At 42.8% G+C, this 11,586-nt stretch overlaps 1 protein-coding gene across 1 annotated transcript in view; it reads right to left on the minus strand.

Annotated features, from left to right (window-relative positions):
- LOC110496837 (phosphatase and actin regulator 4A) overlaps nt 1–10,227 on the minus strand; it is a 36,436-nt gene extending 26,209 nt beyond the window's left edge. Inside the window, exon 1 of the mRNA XM_036951068.1 lies at nt 9,869–10,227. Within this exon, the coding sequence (XP_036806963.1) occupies nt 9,869–9,941 (73 nt within the window). The 5' untranslated portion in view covers nt 9,942–10,227. The remainder of the gene's footprint in view (nt 1–9,868) is intronic.
- Nucleotides 10,228–11,586: the final 1,359 nt, after the last annotated feature.

Raw genomic sequence — 11,586 nt, forward strand, 5'->3', positions numbered from 1 at the left:
ATATATGACACTTACAACAATACTGAATGAACACTTATTTGAACTTAATATAATACATAAATAAAACCAATTAAGCCTTAAATAAATCATGAAAATGTTCAATTTGGTTTAAATAATGCAAATACACAGTGTTGGAGAAGTAAAAATGCAATATGTGCCATGTAAGAAAGCTAACTTTTAAGTTCCTTGCTCAGGACATGAACATACGCAAGCTGGTGGTTCCTTTAGACATGAGTCCGCAATATTCCCAGTTAAGAAGTTTTAGGTTGTAGTTATAGGAATTATAGGACCATTTCTCTCTATACCGTTTGTATTTCATATACCTTTGACTATTGGATGTTCTAATAGGCACTATAGTATTGCCAGCTTAATCTCGGGAGTTGATAGACTTGAAGTCATAAACAGCGCTGTGCTTCAAGCTAAGAGCTGCTGTTTGAATGAATGCATACGAGCCTGCTGCTGCCTACCACCGCTCAGTCAGACTGCTCTATCAAATCATATACTTAATTATAATAAACACAGAAATACGAGCCGTTGGTCATACAGTGGGGCAAAAAAGTATTTAGTCAGCCACCAATTGTGCAAGTTCTCCCACTTAAAAAGATGAGGCCTGTCATTTTCATCATAGGTACACTTCAACTATGACAGACAAAATGAGAAGAAAAAAATCCAGAAAATCACATTCTAGGATTTTTAATGAATTTATTTGCAAATTAGGCTTGAAAATAAGTATTTGGTCACCTACAAACAAGCAAGATTTCTGGCTCACACAGACCTGTAACTTCTTCTTTAAGAGGCTCCTCTGTCCTCCACTCGTTACCTGTATTAATGGCACCTGTTTGAACTTGTTATCAGTATAAAATACACCTGTCCACAACCTCAAACAGTCACACTCCAAACTCCACTATGGCCAAGACCAAAGAGCTGTCAAAGGACACCAGAAACAAAATTGTAGACCTGCGCCAGGCTGGGAAGACTGAATCTGCAATAGGTAAGCAGCTTGGTTTGAAGGAATCAACTGTGGGAGCAATTCTTAGGAAATGGAAGACATACAAAACCACTGATAATCTGATAATGATCACAAGAAAGGTGAGCAAAAATACCAGAACCACACGGGGGGACCTAGTGAATGACCTGCAGAGAGCTGGGATCAAAGTAACAAAGCCTACCATCAGTAACACACTACGCCGCCAGGGACTCAAATCCTGCAGTGCCAGACGTGTCCCCCTGCTTAAGCCAGTACATGTCCAGGCCCGTCTGAAGTTTGCTAGAGAGCATTTGGATGATCCAGAAGAAGATTGGGAGAATGTCATATGGTCAGATGAAGCCAAAATATAACTTTTTGGTAAAAACTCAACTCGTCGTGTTTGGAGGACAAAGAATGCTGAGTTGCATCCAAAGAACACCATACCTACTGTGAAGCATGGGGGTGGAAACATCATGCTTTGGGGCTGTTTTTCTGCAAAGGGACCAGGACGACTGATCCGTGTAAAGGAAAGAATGGGGCCATGTATCGTGAGATTTTGAGTGAAAACCTCCTTCCATCAGCAAGGGCATTGAAGATGAAACGTGGCTGGGTCTTTCAGCATGACAATGATCGCAAACACACCGCCCGGGCAACGAAGGAGTGTCTTCGTAAGAAGCATTTCAAGGTCCTGGAGTGGCCTAGCCAGTCTCCAGATCTCAACCCCATAGAACATCTTTGGAGGGAGTTGAAAGTCCTTGTTGCCCAGCAACAGCCCCAAAACATCACTGCTCTAGAGGAGATCTGCATGGAGGAATGGGCCAAAATACCAGCAACAGTGTGTGAAAACCTTGTGAAGATTTACAGAAAACGTTTGACCTCTGTCATTGCCAACAAAGGGTATATAACAAAGTATTGAGATAAGTATTTGGTCAATAACAAAAGTTTATTTTTCCACCATAATTTGCAAATAAATGTATAAAAAAATCCTACAATGTGATTTTCTTTCTTATTTTGTCTGTCATAGTTGAGGTGTACCTATGATGAAAATTACAGGCCTCATATTTTTAAGTGGGAGAAATTGCACAATAGGTGGCTGACAATACTTTTTTGCCCCACTGTATATATGGTCAAATCCGGAAACTATGATTTAGAAAAAACAAAACGTATATTCTTTCAGTGAAATACGGAACCGTTCCATATTTTATCAAATGTGTGTCAACCCATAAGTCTAAATATTACTGTTACATTGCACAACCTTCAATGTTGTCATAATTATGTACAATTCTGGCAAATTAATTACGGTCTTTGTTAGGAATGAATGGCCTTTCAACAGTTGGCAACGAGCCATGAGGGCCAGGCATATACCCTGACTCTGCTTACACTGAACGCAAGAGAAGTGACAATTTCCCTAGTTAATATTGCCTGCTAACATGATTTTTTTTTAAATTACATATATGCAGGTTTAAAAAAATATATACTTGTGTATTGATTTTAAGAAAGGCATTGATGTTCATGGTTAGGTATATTATTGCAACGATTGTGCTTTTTTCACGAATGCACTTGTTCAATCATCACCCAGTTGGCAAAATTGAAGAAGGCTGCGATTCGATGATCAATTAACAGACACCGCATTGATTATATGCAATGAGGAACAAGCTAGTTAACCTAGTAATATCATCAACCATGTGTAGTTTTTTTTATAAGATAAGTTTAATGCTAGCTAGCAACTTACCTTGACTCCTTGCAGCCACAAGGTCCTTTTGATGCTGCACTCGCATAACAGGTGGTCAGCCTGCCACACAGTCTCCTTGTGGATTGCAATGTAATTGGCTATAACTGGACGTTACGGATTGTTATGAAAAGTTGAAAATCGGCCCTAATTAGATCGGCCATGCCGCCCATTTGAAAAGCATAAGCTGGGGAGTTTGAGTCGTTCAGGCAGAGTTCCCTCTTGACTGCTAGCAATACCATAAATTAATATTTTAACAGTGATATCTGACAACGGTATTGATGTGTGTTTCTGTGCCTCTGCCTCCCCACATATTGTTTTCACAATATCAATTGCGGACAGTAATATCAAAGACTGCAAAAGTGTGTGGTTTCATAGTGTAGTGGGCCGAGCCATTCACTGTGGGAATTATTCAAGTGCTGCTTTTTCCCATGATCTAAGCACTCTGGTTGAATTTTATATTTTAATCATTTTCATTTCGATTTAAGGTTGATAATACATATAGAGAACAGAAATGCAGAGAAATGCAGTTCCCTGCAGTACGTCTTCTTGAGGTTAGTCTAGGGTAAATGTATCAGCAGCAGAGCTCAGAACATATTTCATTTGGGTACAGACAGTTCCATACTTTATCATGGTCACCAGAACTGTCCGTACCAACTGAACACCAGCAATCACCATGCCAAGTCACCATAACTAATAGCTTAGCTACACTGTATTCTACATGAAATCATTTGGGATTAAGTCTAAGCCTTAGTTTACGTTGCTGAAAATGATACACCTCATTCAAATGAGTGCTCCTTTTTATGTCCCTTTAAATTCAGAACAATGTTGTCAGGTGCAGGTATTTCTATGAGAAGTCTTTGTCGGTTCAGTTCTGAGTCTCGTGTGATCGCCGGTTGACCGCAGAGAGGTCTTAACCTGAACTGTTTGGCAGTGCAGCGATGCAGGGGACAGGGAGGGGTGGTGGGTAGTGAATCTTCCCTCCGTCAAACACACTGGCCTCACAGCTGCTCCTCACACTATATCCTAGATAGACAGACTAAACAGGTGCTGGGAGGGGAGAAATAGGGGGTTGTCTGTCTCTTGGTGTGTGTGGCGAGGCAACCATGTTACAATTAAATACGACAACGTGAGAAGAGAACGCAGGTATCCGAGTACAGCAGAGATGGAGAATAAAGTTGACGCCACAGAGTCAGACAACCCTAGACCGACAGGGCCCCCGCTACACAGAGACCGACAGGGCCCCCGCTACACAGAGACCGACAGGGCCCCCGCTACACCTATCAGCACACACACTTCTTGTTTGAACAGATATGTGACAATATTGCCAAGGTGAATGCACCCATTGTTTCCCGGCTTTAAAATCCACCTGCTGCCATTACTGTGTTAACATGACAAGCCGAGAGAAGCAGTGAGAGCTGCTAGGGTAGCAGTAATACTGAAGGGTCCATACGGTAAATGACCCATACCAATGCCATGACACGAGTCAACAGGTTCTGAAACCTACATGGAGTAACATAGCCATAAAGTTGGAATTACATTCTATTCCTATGAGCGTAGCACTGTGGTGGTATACTATGCATGCATGCAGTGGAAGTATGCACAGGAGTACTGTACTTAAGAAATACATACACTACCATTCAAAAGATTAATTAATTAAATAGTACCCGCAAAACACCAGTCTCAACGTCAACAGTGAAGAGGCGACTCCGGGATGCTGGCCTTCGAGGCAGAGTTCCTCTGTCCAATGTCTGGGCTTTTGCCCATCGAAATATTTTCTTTTTATTGGCCAGTCTGAGAAATAGCTTTTTCTTTGCAACCCTGCCTAGAAGGCCAGCATCCCGGGGTCGCCTCTTCACTGTTGACATTGAGACTGGTGTTTTGCGGGTACTATTTAATGAAGCTGCCAGTTGAAGACTTGTGGGGAGTATGTTTCTCAAACTAGATACTAATTGCACAACAGTTGTGCACCGGGGCCACCCACTCCTCTTTCTATTTTGGTTAGAGACAGTTTGCGCTGTTCTGTGAAGGGAGTAGTACACCGCGTTGTACGAGATCTTCAGTTTTGGCAATTTCTCGCATGGAATAGTCTTCATTTATCAAAACAAGAATAGACTGAAGAGTTTCAGAAGAAAGTTGAACCTGTAATCGAAACCACAAATGCTGATGCTCCAGATACTCAACTAGTCTAAAGAAGGACAGTTTTATTGCTTCTTTTAACAGGACAACAGTTTTCAGCTGTGCTAACATAATTGCAGAAGGGTTTTCTAAAAATCAATTAGCCTTATAAAATGATAAACTTGGATTGGCTAACACAACGTGCCATTGGAACACAGGAGTGACGGTTGCTGATAATGGGCCTCTGTACGCCTATGTACATTTTTTTAATTTTAATTTTTTAAATCAGCCGTTTCCAGCTACAACAGCCATTTACAACATTAACAATGTCTACAGTGTATTTCTGATCAAATGTTATTTTAAAATGGACAAAAAAAGTGCTTTTCTTTAAAAAAACAAGGACATTTTTAAGTGACCCCAAACTTTTGAACGGTAGTGTATATATGTACTGCACTGTATGCGTCACCATGTGTTACAAGTTTATTGTATGCAATAACTTCCTGACATTCATAACATTACCAACTCAGTTTAAAGTATGCAATTCCTGCTAGGCCTACACTACATTAACATTCCCCAAGGGGCTCCAATATATAAAAACACATGTACTTTAAAAAAAAATTTAACTAGGAAAGTCAGTAAAGAACAAATTCATATTTACAATGACGGCCTGCCCCAGCCAAGCCCTAACCCGGAGGACTCTGGGCCAACTGTGTGCCGCCCTATGGGACTCCAACTCACGGCACCACTCGGGAGCCCAAATCTGTATACATTGTACAAATAAAATAGCCAAACCCAGGCATAAAATTCCTTTACCTTTTTAAAGAGCTCGAAGTGCACAACAAAACAATGCCAACGTATAAAAAGTCCACAACATCACACTAGGGCCATATAAAATATTATATCACGGTATTTAAATAAATTGGACAGTATGACGGTATTTAAAAAGAAAAAGTTAAACAATTGCTTTATGAGGGTGGCAACATTTATATTCTAAGTGATTTCAATGAGTCTCTCCATTCTGATTGTTTTATACTGTTCAATTCAACCAAAACATATTTCAGCACTTTTATAATTTCCGCATTTCCTGCACTCAATTGCAGTGGTGAAAAAAGTACCCAAATTGTCATACTTGAGTAAAAATAAAGCTTTGTTAATAGAAAATGACTCAAATACAAGTGAAAGTCACCCAGTAAAATACTACTTGAGTTGAAGTATTTGGTTTTAAATATACTTAAGTATCAAAAGTAAAAGTACAAATTCCTAATATTAAGCAAACCAGGTGGCATCATTTTCTTGTTTTTGTATTTAAAGATAGCCAGGGGCACACTCAGACATAATTTATGAAGGAAGCATGCGTTTTTTGTGTTTTGTGAGTCCCCCAGAGCATAGGCAGTAGATGACCAGGGATGTTCTTGACAAGTGCGTGAATTGGACCATTTTCCTATCTTGCTAAGCATTCAAAATGTAACGAGTACTTTTAGGTGTCAAGGAAAATATGAAGTAAAAAGAACAGTATTTTTTTGAAGAATGCAGATACCGGACAGATACCAGAAAAAAAAACTTTTGTACTTTTAAGTATTTGTACACCACTGCTCAATTGAGATCATTTCCACACTGCCATGTAGGGCTGCACGATATGGACAAATAATCTAGGACTTATTTTTAACCAAATGTTGCAATTGTGATTTGACTTGTGAATTAGAGCAAAACTGTTGGAATCATAGAAACAGAATGACTATTGTAATTCTATAGCTAGAACATAATAGTGGACACTTTGAATACAGTGTTGTTTGAAATGACAAATTCAAATGCCCGGGAGGAGATATTGTGACAGGGTAGGAACGAAAGTGTTGATAAGTGTTTCCTAGGGAACCCGATAATCTTTGGCTACATTTAATGTTCTCTTAGCTACTTCATGTAGCGAACATATTCTTGCTTCACATAACCCTCTTTGATTTCCTCTCTGTTGCACAAACAACATGCCAATTTAGGTCTACACTGCCTAACAATCAGCGACTCAAGATTCAGGGCAACTTGCTAAGAAAAGACAAACTAATAGTGTCATTATAGGAGGCTAGTGGATTTATATTAAGCAGCAAAGTGAAAACAGCATCGTCGTCATCAACATTGTTGCATGTGGGATCCCGAGTGGCACAGAGGTCTAAGACACTGCATCTCAGTGCAAGAGCACGTCTGGGACCTACTGGATCGGAGGGTGAGGGCTAGGGCCATTCCCCCCAGAAATGTCTGGGAACTTGCAGGTGCCTTGGTGGAAGAATGGGGTAACATCTCACAGCAAGAACTGGCAAATCTGGTGCAGTCCATGAGGAGGAGATGCACTGTAGTACTTAATGCAGCTGGTTGCCACAGATACTGACTGTTACTTTTGATTTTGACCCCCCCTTTTGTTCAGGGACACATTATTCCATTTCTGTTAGTCACATGTCTGTGGAACTTGTTAAGTTTTTCTCAGTTGTTCAATCTTATGTTAATACAAATATTTACATGTTAAGTTTGCTGAAAATAAAACGCAGTTGACAGTGAGAGGACGTAAAAAAGAAAACTGAGTTTATATTGTCATATCGCCCAGCCCTAATGCAGACTGAACACAAGTGTCTCGTGGTTCAGGATCATCAAATGCGCTCGAGTGACAAGGGGCGTGGCTAGGTCTGTGTGGAAAGTGGCACAGAGAGAAAGAGCAGAGAGAGATGACTCAAGTGGCGAAGTAAACTATAAAAATTTACATTACACATGGCGTGTCACATTTAACAAACCAAACATTCAAATACCGGCATAGAAGGTAAAGTAAAAACCCAACCCGGTCCCTGCATCAATACCGGTATATAGTAAAATACAGTATACCGCCCAGCCCCACGTCACACAGCAAACACTGACTGGCCAGGCCATGTAGTGCGGTTCACGCTAAATGAGTTGGATTAGAAACTCACAATACAAACACAAACTTGAGCTCAAGAAGAAGCGGGATAATGAGGAGATGACTTTATTGTCCACAGAAATTAGCATGCTGCTTCATCCCAATGACAATAAGACAATCTCAGATGAGGCACCACCCCACCATAAGTCTGCACGGTAGAGATCCAGATAACTGGGCCTAATTCCAACTGTAATGTGTTCTTCTCACTGACTACAACTCACAATCCAAGCCTAATAAATTAGACTGGAGCTCAACTATACCCCCATCAAGCAGGGACTGGAGATCGCTCTCTACATACAGTTTACAGAGGAACAGTCTAAATCCAACAGTTATGTGTTCTGCCCTTTCAGTCATAGCAGCAAAAACAGGTTTCAGTTTCTGTGTGAATTAGAGAGGAACAATGGTGGCTTTAGGCAAACTGTACAACCCCACAAGAAGAGATGGAATCCTGACACACACACTCGAGATGGCAGCTGGTGCCTTGCACTCCCAGCTCCACTGTTTTTAATAAAAGATTCCATGTTCCATGATAAAAAAAGGGGTGAGGGAGAGATAGAGTGAGGGATAAAAGAGGAGTTTAGACAGCAGAGTGGTCGGTGAAGTTTAGACAGCAGAGTGGTCGTGTAATTGGTGTAGTTTAGACAGCAGAGAGGTCAGTGAGGTTGGTGTAGTTTAGAAAGCGGTGTAGTTGGTGTAGTTTAGACAGCAGAGTGGTCAGTGTAGTTTAGACAGCAGAGAGGTCGGTGTAGTTGGTGTAGTTTAGACAGCAGAGAGGTCGGTGTATTTTAGACAGCAGCGAGGTCGGTGTAGTTTAGACAGCAGAGAGGTCGGTGTAGTTTAGACAGCAGAGAGGTCGGTGTAGTTTAGACAGCAGAGAGGTCGGTGTAGTTTAGACAGCAGAGAGGTCGGTGTAGTTTAGACAGCAGAGAGGTCGGTGTAGTTTAGACAGCAGAGAGGTCGGTGTAGTTTAGACAGCAGAGAGGTCGGTGTAGTTTAGACAGCAGAGAGGTCGGTGTAGTTTAGACAGCAGAGAGGTCGGTGTAGTTTAGACAGCAGAGAGGTCGGTGTAGTTTAGACAGCAGAGAGGTCGGTGTAGTTTAGACAGCAGAGAGGTCGGTGTAGTTTAGACAGCAGAGAGGTCGGTGTAGTTTAGACAGCAGCGAGGTCGGTGTAGTTTAGACAGCAGAGAGGTCGGTGTAGTTTAGACAGCAGAGAGGTCGGTGTAGTTTAGACAGCAGAGAGGTCGGTGTAGTTTAGACAGCAGAGAGGTCGGTGTAGTTTAGACAGCAGAGAGGTCGGTGTAGTTTAGACAGCAGAGAGGTCGGTGTAGTTTAGACAGCAGAGAGGTCGGTGTAGTTTAGACAGCAGAGAGGTCGGTGTAGTTTAGACAGCAGAGAGGTCGGTGTAGTTTAGACAGCAGAGAGGTCGGTGTAGTTTAGACAGCAGAGAGGTCGGTGTAGTTTAGACAGCAGAGAGGTCGGTGTAGTTTAGACAGCAGAGAGGTCGGTGTAGTTTAGACAGCAGAGAGGTCGGTGTAGTTTAGACAGCAGAGAGGTCGGTGTAGTTTAGACAGCAGAGAGGTCGGTGTAGTTTAGACAGCAGAGAGGTCGGTGTAGTTTAGACAGCAGAGAGGTCGGTGTAGTTTAGACAGCAGAGAGGTGTAGTTTAGACAGCAGAGTGGTGTAGTTTAGACAGCAGAGTGGTGTAGTTTAGACAGCAGAGTGGTCGGTGAGGTTTGTGTATTACACAATCACCACATTCCAGCATCCATTCCCTCACACCTGTCTGTGCCTGCACTTCTCTGCCTCCGTTCTTTCTCTGTTTCCAACACAAAAACACCTGCACCACATTTCCTCCATATCCGCCTACCCTCTCGGTTCCATGTTAACACAAACACTTCTCTACAAAACATTCCAAACAAACTCCTCTTCCAAAAACACCAATACAAAAGCAGGTCCTGTTAGGTCCACTGTTCTCCCACGCCAACAAAAACAAATAGCACTATCCTGAGTAGGCTACTAAACAGTCAAACTCCTCTTCCAAAAACAAACGCAAAGTCAAATACAAAAGCTCATTTCCTCAGGTTCTATACATGCACCTGTCCTGTCCTTAGACTCACCGGTGTTGTGTTGAGGAGGTTGCTGTTGGTGTTGCTGGGGCACTGTCTCAGCGTTGCTGGCATTCTGTCCCATGCTACCCCACGCCCCAGTCCCACCAGCCCCTACCTCTCCTGGGGTCCACGGCAGAGAGGAGGGATACAGACACACTGAGGAAAAAATAGATCCCAGCTACGATCCTCGCCAACAAACACAACCGCCTTAACGCTCCTGTAACCCAAGACACTCCTACTTCCTCGGCTCACATCGTTCTCTACCTCTTTTTCTCTTTCTTTCTAGTCCTGCCCTGCCCTTCCGTCTATTGCTCTGTGTGTTTTGGTCTTGCTCTCTCTCACACACTCGCTAACTCACTCTTTGAAGCTAGCCCCTCCTCCCTTCCTTCCTGTCTGTCTAGCTGACTTCATAAATAAAGTATGCCAGTTATAAGGCAGCAGCATACCAGCAGTCTCAGATGCCGGTCATTCCTCACTGCAGATCTTTCAGGGGCAAAGTTTACAGGAGGTGAGAGAGTGAGCTTGGTAGTGGTGGGGGGTAGGAGAGGAGTGGAGGGTAGGCCCAGAGTGTAGTCAAGCCCAGAGAGGTTTGAGTCAGAGTGGGCCCCTCCAGCAGAGCAGAGAGAGCAGCACCCAGGCACAACGGCAATGGGAGGGCTCTCTGCTCGCTGGATAACAGACCCGGGGTCAAATATTATTCAACATTTTTTCAGATACTTTATCTGGGCTTGATTGAGGTTGCCTAGCACAATGGGACCAATGTAATATGTGCAAGAGTGCAAACTCCACCCATCTGGTACTCCAGGCAGACTAGAGCAAAAGCTTACACTATTTGAGAGAATTCAAATAGTATTTGAAACCATGTCTGCTGGGGAGAGAAGAGGTTGGTAACGTGAGAAGTGGTGGAAGGTGAGATGGGTCTAGGTGGAGGGTTGACCTTCGCACCAAGAAAAGGGGAAGTGATGTCACTGAGGTTTCGTGTTACTCTCCCAGAGTCAACCACATAGCCTATAATGTGAAGTGCACCACACATGAGTGAAGGGAGGACAGAAGCATGTGCCGTTGTGCAGAAGGACAGCTGAATGGTAGAGTTGTTGCTGACAGGTTAATCAAAACACTTTTCTTATTTTATGGATAGTTTGAAAAGGCCCAACTGTTGAGGAAGAGAGAAAACACTAGCATAACAGCTCACCTAAGATGCCCCAACGTTAACACAATGCTAAAATCAACACCGGCACAATATCGCAGGGCATGCTGAATTCTACAGAACACCTGAGCACACATTTCCTCAAGGTGTTTCTGCTTGCTATCGGTCTTTTTTTTCACAGTGGGAATATTGGGGGAAGTGAACTGACAAAGGGAGCAGGACATTTCAGTGAGTGTTTAACGTGTCAGTCAGAAATCCCTGTTTAACTGCAATGTTCCTTCAGCCCTGCTTTACTGAACTGCAGTAGCAGTGAGTGGTGTGGTTAGAGCCACTCCGTTTAGGCTGAGGGTGTGAGAGGAGAAATAGCTACTGGAAGGAGAGATAAGGTGGGTTAGAGGGAGGGGAGGTAAGGAAGGGGTGGGAGAGGAAGGCATGTCTTTCCTCCAGCCAATCAGACCGAGCGGGCTGTGCACTAGACTAAGGATACAACCCTGTCAAGTCTACAAGAAGATACAACCCAGAGTCCACAAAGAGTCCACAAAGACATTCCATTTACTGAGAATCTTATCAAGAGAAGATT

Source organism: Oncorhynchus mykiss, chromosome 18 (genome assembly GCF_013265735.2).
Source record: "Oncorhynchus mykiss isolate Arlee chromosome 18, USDA_OmykA_1.1, whole genome shotgun sequence".
NCBI lineage: Eukaryota > Metazoa > Chordata > Actinopteri > Salmoniformes > Salmonidae > Oncorhynchus > Oncorhynchus mykiss.